Source organism: Piliocolobus tephrosceles, chromosome 2, assembly GCF_002776525.5.
Source record: "Piliocolobus tephrosceles isolate RC106 chromosome 2, ASM277652v3, whole genome shotgun sequence".
Classification (NCBI taxonomy): Eukaryota; Metazoa; Chordata; class Mammalia; order Primates; family Cercopithecidae; genus Piliocolobus; species Piliocolobus tephrosceles.
In genome coordinates this window covers 161127819-161145122 of record NC_045435.1, presented here as the reverse complement: position 1 = coordinate 161145122, position 17304 = coordinate 161127819, and the positions used below count along the sequence as shown (strand labels likewise).

Below are 17304 nucleotides of genomic sequence, written 5' to 3'. Positions count from 1 at the left end.
TTCCACAGTGGCTGTACCATATAATGTTGGGACCAGCAGTGTACAGTTCCAGTTTGTCTACATACTGGCCAACACATGCTATTTTCTCCTCCCTCTCTCCCTCCCTCCCTCCCTCTCTTCCTCCCTCCCTCCCTCCCTCTCTCCCTCCCTGCCTCCCTCTCTCCCTCCCTCCCTCCCTCTCTCCCTCCCTCCCTCCCTCTCTCCCTCCCTCTCTTCTTCCCTCCCTCCCCCCTCTTCCTCCCTCCCCCCTTCTCTTCCCCCTCCCCCTCCCACCTCCTTCCCTCCCTCCCTCCATTCCTTCCTCTCCTTCCTTCCTTCCTCTCCTTCCTTCCTTCCTTCCTTCCTTTTCATTATTTCTTTCCTTTTTTTGTTTGTCCAAGAGATATGATCTTGTTATGTTGCCCAGGCTGGACTCAGACTCTTGGCTGAATTCAAGCAATTCTTCCACCTCAGCCTCCCAAGTAGCTGAGACAACAAGCACATGCCATATTTTATGTGTGTGTGTGTGTTTAATAATATCCATCCTAATGGATGTGAAGTGATATCTCATTGTGGTTTTTTTGTTTTTTTGAGATGGAGTCTCGCTCTGTCACCAGGCTGGATTGCAGTGTCACGATCTCGGCTCACTGCAACCTCTGCCTCCCGGGTTCCAGTGATTCTCCTGCTTCAGCCTCCTGAGTAGCTGGGTGCATGCCACCATGCCCAGCTAATTTTTGTGTTTTTAGTAGAGACGGGATTTCACCATGTTGGCCAGGATGATCTTGATCTCTTGACCTCGTGATCTGCCCACCATGGCCTCCCAAAGTGCTGGGATTACCGACGTGAACCACTGCACCCAGCCTCATTGTGGTTTTTATGTGCATTTCCTTCATGACTAATGATGTTGAGCATCTTTTTTTGTGCTTACTGGTCGTTTGTATCTTTTTTGGAGAATTGTCTTTTCTAGACCTATACTGATTTTTAAACCTTGTTTTTTGTTATTGAGTTGTAGGAGTTCTTTATATATTCTGGATATTAATGTCTTGTCAGATATATATGATTTGCAAATAATACCTCCCATTTTGTTGGTTGCCTTTTCATTCTCTTGATAATGTCTTTTGCTGTACAGAAGTTTTAAATTTTGGTGAAGTTCAGTTTACCTTTTTTTCTTAATTTTCTTTTACTATTTTGAGCCTTAAGAATGAAAAGTTTACCTATTTTTATTATTATTGTTGCTTGTACTTTCTCCTGTATGTTTTATGTAACTGAATCTGACCTGAGGATTGGCCACAATTTTTACTTTGGGTCTGTTATTTTCAGCTCTTAGCTTTTGTACTGGCTGTTGACAAAATATGCAATCTCTCTTTGTTTTTGTGTGGTGAACTTTTATATTATCTCATCCAGGAGACATGGAAAGAGATGTTGAGAAATTGATTATTATCATTCTGACAGGGCAGTGTTAGTAAGGATATCCCTGATAAAAGAAAAGAATACAGGACAGAAATAACTTAAATATTGTATGGAAGTGTAATACATCCTTAAAATTTTTTTTGATCAGGAGTGATCAAGAAAGGAATATTTCACAGGAATGTGAAAAATGAAAGTTTTCATTGAGTCTTGTCATAGATAATTTGCTTTTAGTAATTTCATTTATAATGCATTTTTTTGTGTACTATGCCATTATATTACCCTACAAACATGGGATAATACCACATATACTCTCTTATAATTTGCTATTTTAAGAAAACTTGAATATTTGGTATGGTTTTCCATTTCAGAATGAATTTATATTTTTTCTATTTTTCTGTATATATTTCTATTATTTTTACAGTTCTATAATATTCTGTAATTCATTTAACCAATCCTTTATTGCTAAACATTTGATTTGTTCATAGTTTATTTTTACCAGCAGTGCTGCAGTGAGTATCCTTATATCTTTGTACACTTGAGCAAGTGTTTCCATTCCAGAAAATGTCTTATTTTTTTTTTCTCATAGATGTTATGGAAGCAAGTTCACAATTACCCAATGTTCAACCTCCTTATGGATATTGACTCCTATATGTTTGCATGTGTGAACCAGACTGCTGTATATGAGGAGCTTGAAGATGAAACACGAAGACTCTGTGATGTCAGACCTTTTCTTCCAGTTCTCAAATTAGTGACAAGAAGTTGTGACCCAGGGGAAAAATTAGACTCAAAAATTGGAGTCCTTATAGGAAAAGGTAATATTAAAAATTCTTAGTATGAATTCTCTATCTATCTACCTATCTATCTATCTATCTATCTATCTATCTATCTCTATACACACACATAGTAAGTATATTTAAGACATTGCTTTTCAAAGTGTGGTCCATGGACCACTGCTGATCTGTAAGTTGTTGCCAGTTTGAGATAAGGTAAGTATAGAGTTTGAGAATAAATGTTTAGAAACCCCTCTAGCAATATGATACTGCCATAGCATCCAAGGACTTATGTTTAGTATATGTTTTTGTTGTCTAAGGATTTATTATTTATTTAATTTTTAAAAATAGAGACAGGGTCTCTCTGTGTTGTCCAGGCTGGTCTCAAACTTCTGGGCTCAAGTGATCCTCCTACCTTAGCCTCCCAAAGTGCTGGGATTACAGGCGTGAGCCACTGTGCATGACTGATTTATTTTTATTTTACAAAAATATTGGTCTTTGATGGATTGGAAGGAAAAAAGTTGTTGCTTTACCTCAGATTGTTTGAGAAGTCCTTCACTAAGGGAGACATTAGCCTTAGTTTCTTATGAACTGCTCCTATAGAATGAACATATTTTATACACAACTCTCTATGCCAACCAAGACTTTAAGCTGTTTGATATTTCCATAAATAAGTTATTGACAAATTTTACTTCTTAACTGAAATTATCTTTAAGTAGAAGTTATTTTGGTAGAGAGTCAGGAAATATGTCCGCATTATTCCTTGCAAATTTATTCCACAGAAAATTGTGAGTAACACAATCAGGAACTTGGAGGAGTCTCTCTTGCTATATAATATTAGGAGTCTCAGGGGCTAATGGTATATAAATATCTTGCTTTAGAGAAGGTACTGACTTGAATTAGGAACTACAAAGGGTTACTGAGGAGGGGACTTTGCAGATTAAATACAAAATCCATTGGAGGTTTATATATCTGGATTGGGTATCAGTATTGATCAGATTCACTGTTACAGGATAATACAGTACCATCCCCTTTAACATACTATTCTTTGATCTTAACCTCTAATAATTCAGGCTTGCTAATGATTATACTGTGGGACTACTCCCTCTGAGTGCATTAGAATAGAACCTTGTTAGTTTACTAAGTGATACTGTGATATTTAAAAATATTTGATTACTTCAGAGGATGGCTAGTTTATTTTTGGCAATAAAAATTTTCCCAATTAACAAGTTTATAGTTATATATCATACAGAATTTTTTCTTATATATTAGTGACCTGATTAGAAAGTATTCCTTTCTGTTTTCTAGAGCTACAAAGGTGTGTTTTGTTTTGTTTGTTTTTTGTTTCTGTTTTTGTTTTTTGGTGATAAGGTCTCGCCCTGTTGCCCAGGCTAGAGTGCAGTGGGGCGATCATGGCTCACTTCAGCCTCGACTCGACCCTTAGTCTTAAGCAATCCTCCCACCTCAGCGTTCTAAGTAGCTGGGACTACATACAGATGCAACCCACCATGCCCAGCTAGTTTTTTTTTTTTTTTTTATAGTAGAGACAGGATGTTGCCTGGGCTGGTCTCAAACTCCTGGACTCGAGCTGTTTGCCTGCCTCAGCCTTCAGAGCCACAGCACCTGGCCCAAAGATTTTTATAGAATTTGAATTTTTATCCATTATAAAAAGTTTTCCCTTTGTTCTCATGCCCATAAAAAGTTGAAGAATATATGGAAGAGGAGAAAGAATAAAAAACCACTTATAGTCTTATCATCCAGAACAAGTATATTAACTGACAATATTTTGATATATTTCTTTTAAGTAAAGTGTATGTATTTCTTTCTCTTTCTCTTTTTTTTTTTTTTGGTATGGCATCTTGCTCTATTGTCCAGGCTGGAGTGCAATGGCGTGATCTCGGCTCACTGCAACCTCTGCCTCCTGGGTTCAAGTGATCCTCCTGCCTCAGCCTCCTGAGTAGCTGGTACTACAGGCACCCGCCACCACGCCCAGCTAATTTTCATATTTTTAATAGAGACAGGGTTTCACCATGTTGGTCAGGATAGTCTCGATCTCTTGACCTCGTGATCTGCCTGCCTTGGCCTCTCAAAGTGCTGGGATTACAGGCCTGAGCCACCACACCCAGCCTAAATTGTATGTATTTCAAGTCTTTTATTTGTTTTTGTTTCTGTGGATTAAAATACCTAGCTTTTCTGTATTTTCATGCTAATGTTAGCAAAACAGAACCACATTGATTTTTAGAGAAGCTAAAATATTTGTTAATCCAAAAAGTACCACAGAGTATGCCAAGTTCTTTTTGATTTTTTTTTTTTTTAATAGGTTCTCTCTCTGTCACCTAGGCTGGTGTGCAGTGGTGCGATCTCAGCTCACTGCAGCCTCAACCTCCCAGGCTCAAGTGATCCTCCTACCTCAGCCTCCTGAGTAGCTGAGACCACAGGCATATGCCACCATGCCCATGTAGATTTTAGCATGTTGCCCGGGCTGGTATCAAACTCCTAAGCCCAAGTGATCCACTTGCCTTTGCCTCCCAAAGTGCTAGGATTATAGGTGTGAGCCATTGTGCTGGCCTTTTTACTTTTATTTTTATTTATTTATTTGTTTATTTATTTTGATAGAGAGTCTCACTTTGTTGCCTAGGCTGGTGTGCAGTGGCATGATCTTGGCTCACTGCAAGCTCTGCCTCCCAGGCTCAAGCGATTCTCCTGCCTCAGCCTCCTGAGTAGCTGGGATTACAGGCGGTGGCCTAGCTAATTTTTGTTTTTTAATTAGAGACAGGGTTTCACCATGTTGGCCAGGCTGGTCTCGAACTCCTGACCTCAGGTGATCCACCTGCCTCGGCCTCCTAAAGTGCTGGGATTACAGGTGTGAGTCACTGCGCCTGGCTGTTTTTGTTTTTATTTTTAAATTGAGACAGGGTCTTGCTCTGTCACCCAGGCTGGAGTGCAGTGGTATAGCCATGGGTCACTGCAGCCGCAGCCTCCCAGGGTCAAGTGATCCTCCCACCTCAGCTTCCTGAGTAGCTGAGTGCAAGCTACCAAGTCTGGCTAATTTTTTCTTTTCTTTTTTTTTTTATAGAGTTGGAATCTTACTATGTTACCCAAGATGTGGGCCAAGTTTCTTCAAGGCATTGGTATCTCTTTGAAATTTACCTCCTTCTCAACACTTACCAAAACATGGATTCACTGGCCACCATTACCTCTTCCTATGCCTGCCAGATATGGCAAATACAAATATTGAAGATTGAAATATTACATATGCTGTGCTTATGCTAAAAACATATTCATTATTTATCTAAAATTCAAATTGAATTGCGCATACTGTTTTTTTTTAACCTGGCAACCTTACCTTTTATCCTACCATAGTGTAGGGGTATAAGCTATATTAGAATTTAATGAATTTAATTTTTTTTTTTTTTTGAGACAGGATCTCACTCTGTCACCCAGTCTGGAGTGTAGTGGCACCTTCTTGGCTCACTGCAACCTCCGCCTCCCAGGTTCAAGCAATTCTCCCACCTTGGCTTCCTGAGTAGCTGGGACTACAGGAATGGGACCCGTAGTCCCAGCTACTGGTCCTGAGTCCTGTAGTCCAGCTGTAGTCCTGTACTCCAGCTGTAGTCCTGAGTAGCTGGGACCACCATGCCCACCTACTTTTTGTATTCTTTGGCATTTTGATTATATACACAAATTTAAATGTTAACATTTATTTAAGAAATTGAGTAAGTTGAGTATTTAAGAATGAATTTTCACTTTTAATACTTGAGAAGTCAAGTCAATTTTTGCAGTTGCTGATTTGTCAGTGATGACCAGGGCTTGATGAGGCCATGCCTCCTGGGAAAACAATAAACAATTATTTCAGTTTAACTTTAGGGACAAGGTTGCTGCCTCCTCTCTCCAAAGAAAACAGTAGAACCTTTAGAGACATAATTGCCCTGACTAGGCTAAAAATACCTTTTCCTGAAAGATGATGTGGCTAATCTTTTTTTTTTTCTGTGTTTATTCCAAATAATTATTTACAGAGCTGTTGTTTGAGTTCTGTTTGTTTTCTGCAGTAAGGTGTATGCCACCCCTATATTAATTTCTCCAAACACTCAGTAAAATAATTGTAACCAGAGGATTTTGTTAGCATTCTGAAAAACATATTTGTAAACTCCCTTATTTCTCCTGACCTATCTAAGCCTGTGGTATACCTTAAGTGAGGGAAATAGCTAGTCTGTATGATTTTTTTTTTTTTTTTTTTTTTTTTGACACAGAGTCTCACTTGGTTGTCCAAGCTGGAGTGCAGTGGCGTGATCTTTGCTCACTGCAACCTCTGCCTCCTGGGTTCAAGTGATTCTCGTGCCTGAGCCTCCTGAGTAGCTGGGATTATAGGATTGCACCACCACACCCTATAATTAGTATCTAGATTACAAAGATACTAATTTTTGTATCTTTTGTAGAGATGGGGTTTTGCCATGTTGGCTAGGCTGGTCTCGAACTCCTGACCTCAAGCGATCTGCCCGCCTCAAGCCTTCCAAAGTACTGGGGTTACAGGTGTGAGCCACCATGCCCGGCCTAGTCTGTAGGATTTTAACACCCTCTTTAGTATGAATAAATTGTTCACTCAGTACTTTTTTCGTATAAATATTATATTTGACTGTAAATTTTACAGTAGTCTTAAGGAAAATTTAACCTTTGCTGTTAGATTCTCTTATAAGAAGGTACGTAGGGTATTAGCTAGGTTTAAAATTAAATTACTTACCCCAAAGTGTTCGTATTTTTGGTAAAATTTCTGTTTTTAAGAGATCTTTATGGTGGTTCCCAAATTTACGTTGTATCAGATTCTTAAAATGAATATGTTCAGAGATTGGGATTCAGTGAGTCTGGAATAAATGAAAGCTTTTTTTTTTTATGTGATTCTAACAGTTACATGAACAGAGTCCCTTATTCATAATTTATTGAAAAACATTACCAAAACATTAGTGATTGCAGTTCAATAGTATTGAGTGTTTATACTTGAAATTTTACTGTGACCATGGGTGATGTGGTCTTTGCTTAGACCTCACAATCCAGTGGGAAATGAGGATCAGTAAACACAGTTTTATTGCAATGTATGAACTGCTATGCTATGTCAGAAAGGGTCACCTTCAGATACTGTGTGATCTCACTTAAATGTGGAATCTGAAGTTCAACTACTCAAAGTAAACAGTAGAATGGTAGTTACCAGAGCCAGTTGGGGGCAGATAAAGGGGTGTATTGGGCTGGGAAAGGGGAGGCATTGGTCAATGGATACAAAGTTTCAGCAGAAATAAGTTCTGGTGTTCTATTGCAGGGGTTCTCCTCTGCTCCCTGTTCCTGGTTAGGAACGAGGCTGCACAGCAGGAGGTGAGCAGCGGGTTGGGTGAGCATTACCATCTGAACTTCGCCTCCTGTCGGATCAGTGGTAGCATTAGATTCTCATAGGAGCGTGAATGCGAAGAATCCTATTCTGAACTGCACATGAGAGGGATATCTCTAATGAGAGAGAATCTAATGCCTGATGATCTGAGGTAGAACAGTTTCATCCCAAAACCACCCCTACCCCTATTCTATTGCATAGCACCATGACTATAGTTAATAATAATGTATTGTATATTTCAAAATAGCTATGAGAGAATTTTAAAATGTTCTCTTCACAAAGAAATGATAAATATTTGAGGTGATAGATATGCTAATTAGCCAGATTTGATCATTGCACAATGTATACATGTATCAAAATATCACATTGGCCGAGCATGGGGGCTTATTCCCAGTACTTTGGGAGGACGAGGTGGGTGGATCACTTGAGCTCAGGATTTGGAGACCAGTCTGGGCAACATAGCAAAACCCCATCTCTACAAAAAATAGAACAAACACACCAGGCGTGGTGATGTGTGCCTGTAGTGCCAGCTACTTGAGAGGCTGAGGTGGATCACCTGGATTGAGCCCGGAGGCTGAGGCTCCAGTGAGCCGTGATCATGCCACTGCACTCCAGCCTGGGTGACAGAATGAGACCCTATCTCAAACAAACAAAAAAACTCTATCACATTGTACCTCATAAATATATGCAATTATTATTTGCCAATTAATAAAAAAAAAACTTTTGAAAAGGAAAGTCACCTTAAATCAATTAGGTGAATCAGGGATGACATCTTAGAATATGTACACCTAAACTGAGCCATCAATGCTGATTAGGAATTTGGTAGGTAAAGAGAGGTGGAGAAAGGAAAAAACAAAAAGAAATGGCACATGTGAAGAATGGCCTATTCAAGGAAAAGAAATTGATTATGGGTAGTGTAGGGGGACAGATAGGACAACTAGGGAAGACTAGAGAGGCAGCCATCTTCAGAGCATACAGTGCCATGAAGGCCATGTAAAAAGTAGAGCTTTACTACTAAGAACACTTGGGAAGCTATTGAAGAAATTTAAGTAGGGGAGTAACATGACAAATTTGCATTTCAGAAAGATTATTTAGGTTGTAGAATGAAGAGTGGATTGGAGGGATTAAGAATTTGAGTAGAGAAATTAGTGAAAAAATGATGTAACCCAAAGGAAGGGTGATGATGGCTAGGATTTGGTTAATGGTTACAGGAACTGAGAGAAGTGGGCAGAGTTGAAAGACATTTAGAAGGTGGGTTAAACATGATTTGTAGTAGATTAAGGGAAATAAAGCATGTGATTTTTGTTAGATGTATATATTATTGGGTACTTATTTCCCTTTCCTAACCTGTAATTCCTATTGCCTGTGAATAGAATGAATATTAACAGTGCACTAAAATGCTTCAGCCAGTCCACCCAAATTACAGTCCTTTCATAGCTAATTTAGAGTAATGTATTTTATTCCAGATCTAAAAGTATCCAGGAAATCATTTTACCTTTGCTGTGTTATACCTTTGCTGTGTTTTATTTTTTTTATAGTTAATACCACAGAATTGATTCTAGGATATATTTTTGAAATAACAACTGTTGTTTTCAGTGCATAAAAGTAAAAAGAAGACAATGCAACCCTTACTGACATGCATATGTTCAAATAGTATAGTATAGATTAATTTATGGAATAAAAGGTAACTTTCCTCACTGTGCATTCCTCTCTAATACTACAAAATACCACTGTAGCAATAGAGTCATCTCAAGTATCCAAAACAAAAACTTAATGCATATTCTGTATTCTTTCTTTTGAATTTGCAGAAAAGGGATTTTACCTGACCCATTCTCTACTTACTTTAAAAAAAAATCTGGTGCCCTTAAAACACAAAGATTGATTGTATTTTTATCTCCTGCACCACTGTATAATGATATATGGATGTATCTTTATTTAACCAGTCCTGAATGATGGCCTTTAGATTACATTTTAATTATTATTAAAAAAACTGCAGCAAACATTCATATATTGATAGTATATCCATAGATTTGTAGAAATAAACAAAGACCACTCAGATGAGAACAGAGACTATTTATGCAGAGGTTGCTATAGTAAAAGAACTTGAGTTTGGCAGAGACTCAGAGGCAGGCAGGGGAGTGGGAAAGCTTTACAGTGAAAAAAGGAAGGTTTCAGAGATGCCTGATGGGAAATTGTTGGCAGCAGGGAGCTGGAGGTGGGCTAACTAGAAGCAAGGCATCTTATATGATTGGTGTTGAGGGAGTATATTTGGCTTTCTTGGTTGGTCCTAAATTTCTCAAGTTGACATTACGATTGATAAAATTGTGAGGTCTAAGGATGTGTGTGTGTGTGTGTGTGTATGTGAATGATTTCTAATAAATATTACAAAATTGCCCTCTAAAATGTTTATGTCAATGTAGTTTCTCACCAAAACTATACTAGAATGCCTTTTTCTCTCTACCCCTTCCAGCACAGGGTATTATCAAATTTTAAAGTATGTGCTAACCTGATAGGTAAAAATTAATGTACACATAAACATTTACATATGCCGATTCATTCTTTTAGATTTCTAAAATTATTTACTGGAATAATCATAAGTTTTTGAAAAAGTTGTCATATATAATTGTCTTAATGACAGAAGTGACTAAAAATTAAGTACAGCCCATCCTTCAGCAATAGGTTTGAACTGTGCAGGGCCAATTATAAGTGGATTTTTTCAGTAAATATATTGAAACTTTTTTTGAGACTTGTGACAATTTGAAAAAACTTGCAGACGAAGCGCAGCCTAGAAATAGTGAACAAATTAAAAAGTTAAGTATGTCATAAATGCATATGTATGTAGATACTAGTTTATCATTTAGTACCATAAAATACACATAAATCTATTATAAAAAGTTAAAATTTCAAAACTTAAATACACAGACATTTAGACAACCATACATGGTACCATTTGCAGTTGAAAGAAGTACAGACAAATGTAAACATACAGTATTAAATCATAAGTGCATAAAATTAATTGTAGTACATGCTATACTACTGTAATAATTTTGCAGCCACCTCCTGTTGCTATTGTGGTGAGGTTAAGTGTTGTGAGTATATGCTCAGAAATGCCGTGTGACTCTAATCATCTCCACTTGAGCAGTTCCTCTGTCTAGTAAATTCCATATTGCAGTAAAAAGGGATCTCTTCCAGTTCTCATGTATTTTTTTAATTGTGTTTACTGGAATACTGCAAACCTTGAATAACACTGTGGGACCCATACAAAATGCCACTTGTGATCCTGTAAGTACTTCTAAGAACAGGGAAAAGTCATGGTATTATAAGAAAAAGTTGAATGCAGCTGGGTGCAAAGGCTGAGGCAGGAGCCCAGGAGTTCTAGGTACTAGTGTGCTGTGATTGTGCCTGCAAATACCTTATTTTAAAAAAAAAAAAAAAAAAAAAAAAAGGCTGAATAGCTTGATATGTACTGTAGATGGAGGTCTGCAGCTGGGGTTGCCTGCCATTTCGAGATAAATCAATCCAGTGTAAGTACCATTGTGAAAAAGCAAATTCATGAAACTGTTGCTGCAGCTATGTCAGCAGGTGCTAAACCTTGCACTTTCTGTGAAACACCTTTTTAATCTTATATTAGAAATGCAGCTTGTGTTGGGTGCAGGATTGCTGTAAGAAAGGCATACCTATAGACTCTACTCTGATTCAAGAAAAGGCAAAGTTATGTGATAAAGCAATAAGAAAGTGAAGGATCTAGTGCAGGAGAATTTTTTTTTTAATCTTAAGATTTATTTCATGTGTTTTCTTTAAGAAAGCTTTCTTATCTTTTAAACATCTTTTAAATTTGCCATTCACATTTAAATATTTTTTCCACCTCAATTTGATTTTTATATCACAAGAAGTATTGAAAAATATCATTTTTATATATAACCCATAACTATTTCTCGAATAGCTCCTTATTTTCTCATTCATCTGCAGATCCACTTTCCTTATATGCTTCCTCATATAGAAATACATACCTGTGTTTCTGTCTTTTCTAATTATTACATAACATTTCTTTTATTGTGTTGATTCCTGAAAAGAATACCACATTGCATCAATTATTCCAGCTAGTTGTTGAAGCAAGTCCTGCAAACTTATTCTTACTCTCTAAAGTCTTATTAAGTCTTGAGCTTCTCTTTTTCATTTTAAGTTTAGAATTAAGTTGTGATATCATGTCTTTTGCAGGGACATAAATGGAGTTGTAGGTTACTATCCTTAGTAAACTAACACAGAAACAGAAAACCAAATGCTGCATGTTCTCACTTACAAGTAGGAGCTAAGCGATGAGAACACATAAACACTTAGAGGGGAGTAACACACACCGGGGCCTTTTGGAGGGTGGAGGGTAGGAGAGTGAAGCTATGGAAAAATAACATTAAGTACAGTGGGTACTGGGCTTAATTGCAGGAGAATTTTAATGCTAGCAAAGGATGGTTTGACAATTTTAGAAAGAGGTTTAGCATAAAAAAAAAGTCAAGGTAACAGGAGAAGTTATTTTTCCTGACCTAGAAATAGCAGATGAGTTCCCAGATGCCATTAAGAAAACTCACTGAGGAGAAAGGATACCTGCCTGAACAGATTTTTGGTGTTTTGTTTTTGAGACATGATCTCACTCTGTTGCCCAGGCTGTATCCTTGCCCTCCTGGGCAAGTGATTCTCCCACCTCAGCCTCCTGAGTAGCTGGGACTACAGGCATGCGCCACCATGCCGAGCTAATTTTTAATTTTTTGTAGAGATGAGGTCTCACTATGTTGACCAGGCTGGTCTCGAACCCCTGACCTCAAGGAATCCTCCTACCTCGGCCTCCCAAAATGTTGGGATTATAGGTGTGAGCTGCCTTGTCTGGCCCTGAACAAGTTTTTAATGTAGATCAAAGTGCCCAGTTCTGGAGAAAAAAAATGCCACAAAGGTCATTTATTAGTAAGGAAGAGAAGTCAGCACCAGGATTTAAGACAGGAAGGCTAACTACCGTTTTGTGCAGATGCAGACTGGTTTGTGATACACCTTATTTATAAAGCTGCTAACCCCCAAACCTCAAAGGGAAAAAGAAACACCAGCTGCTAGTCTTTCGGTTGTACAAGAAGAAGACCTGGACAATGAGAACCCTTTTTCTGCATTGGTTCCATCAGTGCTTTGTTCTGAAGTCAGGAAGTATTTTACCAGTAAGGGGTCCGCCTCTTTTTGAGATGGAGTCTCACTGTATCGCTCAGGCTGCAGTACAGTGGTGTGATCTTGGCTCCTCTGCCTCCTGGGTTCAAGGGATTCTCCTGCCTCAGCCTCCCAAGTAGCTGGGATTACAGGCACACACCACCGTGTCTGGCTAATTTTTGTGTTTTTAATAGAGACGGTGTTCCCCCATGTTGGCCAGGCTGGTCTCGAACTCCTCACCTCAAGTGATCCCCCCACCTTGGCCTCCCAAAGTGCTGGGATAACAGGATTACAGGCGTGAGCCACTGCGCCCAGTCTAGGGACTGCTTTTTTTTTTTTTTTGAGATGGAGTCTTGCTCTGTCGCCCAGGCTGGAGTGCAGTGGAGAGATCTGGGCTCACTGCAAGCTCCGCCTCCCGGGTTCACACCCTTCTCCTGCCTCAGCCTCCCAAGTAGCTGGGACTACAGGCGCCTACCACCATGCTGGGCTAATTTTTTGTATCTTTAGTAGAGACGGAGTTTCACTGTGTTAGCCAGGATGGTCTCGATCTCCTGACCTCGTGATCCGCCCACCTCAACCTCCCAGAGTGCTGGGATTACAGGCATGAGCCACTGCACCCGGCCAGGACTGCCTTTAAGGTTCTTTTGATATTGGATGATGCCCGTGGCCACCCAGAACCCCCCCTGAGTTCAACACTGAAAGCATCAAAGTGATCTACTTACCCCAAATTCTACATCTCTAATTTAGCCTATCAGGAGGTCATAAGGACCTTTAAGGCTCGTTACTCATGGTACTCTATGGAAGAGAACCTGGTTAAACATCATGAAAGACTGGGAGTATTACACCATTGAAGATGCCATCATTGATGTAGAAAAAGTTGTGAAAGCTATCAAACCCAAAACAGTAAATTCCTGTTGGAGAAAACTCTGTCCCGATATTGTACATGAGTTCACAGGATTTACAACAGAACCAATCAAGGAAATTGTGAAATAGATTGTGGATATGGCATAAAAGGCAGCAGTGGTGGTGAAGGGTTTCAAAATACAGATCATGGAGAAATCCAAGAGCTAATAAACACCACATGAGAGGGATTAACAGAAAACAACTTCATGGAGATGAGTGATTCTGAACCAGTGCCAGATGATGAGGAAGATGATGTAGAATTAAACAGTGCCTGAAAACAAATTCACATGCAGCAGTCTGACAGAAGACTTCTGATGAATTCAAGATTGCTTTTGACTTCTTTTATAATATGGCCCCTTCTATGATACCAGCACTGAAACTAAAGCAAACAATGGTAGGATTGATACTATACAGATAAACATTTTTTACAGAAATGAAAAAGCAAAGAAGTCAGAAATTATGACGTAATCTGTAAAGTTACATACAGTATGCCTGCGTCTCCTGCCTCCCCTTCTCCCTCCTTCACTCTTCTGCGTCTGTCACCCCTGAGACAGCAAGACCAACCTCTCCTCCTCCTCCTCAGCCTACTCAATGTGAAGATGATGAGTTATGAAGACATTTATGATGATCCACTTCCTCTTAATAAATAGTAAATATATTTTCTCTTCTTTGTGATTTATTTAATAACATTTTCTTTTTTTGTAATCAGAAGAGAGCTGGAGTAATTAACATTTTCTTTAGCTTTAGGAATACAGTATATAACATATACAACATACAAAATAAGTGTTAACTGACTTTATGTTGTTGGTAAGGCTTCTGCTCATAAGTAGGCTATTAGTAGTTAAGTTGTTCAGGAGTCAAAAGTGACATGTGGGCCAGGCATGGTGACTGACATTTGTAATCCCAGCACTTTAGGAGCTGAGGTGGGAAGATTGCTTGAGCCCAGGAGTTCAAGACAATTTGGACAATATGGCAAGACCTCATGTCTACTAAAAATTTATCCAGACATAGTGGCATGTACTTGTGACTGTAATTTCAGCTACTTGGGAGGCTGAGGTGGGAGGATCGCTTGAGCCCAGGAGATGAAGGCTACAGTGAGCAGTGATCACACCACTGCTCTCCAGCCTGGGTAACAGAGCAAGATTCTGTCTCAGTGAATGAATCAATGAATGTTATATGTGAATTTTCTCCTTTGTGGGGGTTGGTGCCACAACCACCATGTTGTTTGAGAGTCAACTAAACAATAAAGAACAATTTTATGTTTATGGGATTTTTGACTAATTAATACAATACATGATAACCATTTAAAAGTCACAATGAAGTGAAAATTCAATCTGTAAAATTTAAGTATACTAGGTTTTCTTTGGTTTGTTTTGGGTTTTTAAAGACTATGAACAGTTTTTAGGTTCACAGCAAAATTCAGAGGAAGATACGGAGATTTTCCACATTCCCTCTGCCCCTATATGTATCATTGCCATTCCCATAGTATACCAAGTTTTAGGTGAAATAACTTGATTCTTAGTTTTCTTCTAATACAGTATTGAAACTGTTTTTCAGATTCTTAGTCTTTCTCAGCTATTTTAAATGTGATTTATTAATACTTGGTTTGTAAATAAAAACAATGAATCTTTTATGTGTGGCTTTAAAATATGTATTGTGAATTGCTTTGTAAAACTGGTAAGCAAACTACATTTCTTTATGAGGTTCTGAGTTGTATTTTTTTAAAAATATAGTTGTATGTTTGTCTTCTATACATGAGATTTATTGTTTTATCTGGGTTTTTTAATCTTTCGTGATATTTTCCTCCGTAATTTCATCTGCTTGATAAAAGCCAAGCATCCAAGATCCAAGTTAGTTTTTGTTGAATATACTTTGTATTCTTTCTATATTATTTTTTGTTATTGTTAGCTACTGAAAATGACACCTTTAAAAAATGTGTTTAGGTCTGCATGAATTTGATTCCTTGAAGGATCCTGAAGTAAATGAATTTCGAAGAAAAATGCGCAAATTCAGTGAGGAAAAGATCCTGTCACTTGTGGGATTGTCTTGGATGGACTGGCTGAAACAAACATATCCACCGGAGCATGAACCATCCATCCCTGAAAACTTAGAAGATAAACTTTATGGGGGAAAGCTCATTGTAGCTATTCATTTTGAAAACTGCCAGGTAGGATTATGTTTTTTTAAGAAATATTTTGTAATACATTTCTCATTTTTACCTGAATACAGCTCCATTTTTAGAAGTGTCTCTCTCTTACCTAGCAAACACTATTAGAAAGAACAATTTTAGATTTCAGATGGAAATGTATTTAGGATTATGTATAATTATAATATCTAGCCGGGTGCAGTGGCTCAAGCCTGTAATCCCAGCACTTTGGGAGGCCGAGACGGGTGGATCACGAGGTCAGGAGATTGAGACCATCCTGGCTAACACGGTGAAACCCTGTCTCTACTAAAAAATACAAAAAACTAGCTGGGTGACATGGCGGGCGCCTGTAGTCCCAGCTACTCGGGAGACTGAGGCAGGAGAATGGCGTAAACCCAGGAGGCAGAGCTTGCAGTGAGCTGAGATCCGGCCACTGCACTCCAGCCTGGGCAGCAGAGCGAGACTCCGTCTCAAAAAAAAAAAAAATAATAATAATAATAGTCTAAAGTGATATTCTTTGCACGTATCTCTTTTGATGCAGTGTAATGGTGATTTAGAATGGGATTGGCAAACTGGACTGTTTAATTGGTTTTTACAGTTTTAAAGGGATGTTAAAAAAAGAAAAAATCCTCAAAGATTTGTAAAGGGATGTTTAAAAGAAGAAGAAGAAGAAAAAAAGAATATGCAACAGAGACCACTGTGTTGTATGTTGTTTGCCAAACCTGGTCCTCTACAGAAAAAGTTTGCCAGCCGCTGGTCTAGATAGTGTTCCTTATTGGAAATATATTTTTTTCATGTCATTTTTTCCCCCCGTCTGTAGAATGAAAACCCTAATCAGAATGGTCTCTTTGTTTCCATATTCTTAAATTTGCATTCTGTGACTATGTGAATTAATTAATGATATGGAAATAGGCATTATAATAGAGTTCATATACAGCCCATCCATTTCTGAATATTCAGAGCAATTATACAACCTAGATGATGCTACTACTTTTGTATCAAGTATAGTCATTCTAGCATCTAGGATCTGACATTAGATTAAGGTAGAAACTCAAGGATTTTTTTTTTTTTTGATGGAGCCTCGCTTTATTGCCCAGGAGTGCAGTGGCATGATCTTGGCTCCCTGCAACCTCCACCCTCCAGGCCCAAGCGATTCTCTTGCTGCAGCCTCCTGAGTAGCTGGGATTATAGGCTCCTGCCACCACATCTGGCTAATTTTTGTATTTTTAGTAGAAATGGGGTTTCACGGCCGGGCGCGGTGGCTCAAGCCTGTAATCCCAGCACTTTGGGAGGCCGAGACGGGTGGATCACGAGGTCAGGAGATCGAGACCATCCTGGCTAACACGGTGAAACCCCGTCTCTACTAAAAAATAAAAAAAACTAGCTGGGCGAGGTGGCGGGCGCCTGTAGTCCCAGCTACTCGGGAGGCTGAGGCAGGAGAATGGCGTAAACCCGGGAGGCGGAGCTTGCAGTGAGCTGAGATCCGGCCACTGTACTCCAGCCTGGGCGACAGAGCGAGACTCCGTCTCAAAAAAAAAAAA

The 17304-nt window shown here is 38.8% G+C and overlaps 1 protein-coding gene across 3 annotated transcripts in view; it reads left to right on the top strand.

Moving 5' to 3' along the window:
- PIK3CB (phosphatidylinositol-4,5-bisphosphate 3-kinase catalytic subunit beta) overlaps positions 1–17304 on the top strand; it is a 188863-nt gene that overhangs the window by 77467 nt on the left and 94092 nt on the right. For all 3 annotated transcript variants that reach the window (XM_023187840.1, XM_023187838.1, XM_023187839.1), the window contains 2 exons: positions 1976–2201; positions 15561–15784. In XM_023187840.1, the coding sequence (XP_023043608.1) occupies positions 1976–2201; positions 15561–15784 (450 nt within the window). The remainder of the gene's footprint in view (positions 1–1975; positions 2202–15560; positions 15785–17304) is intronic.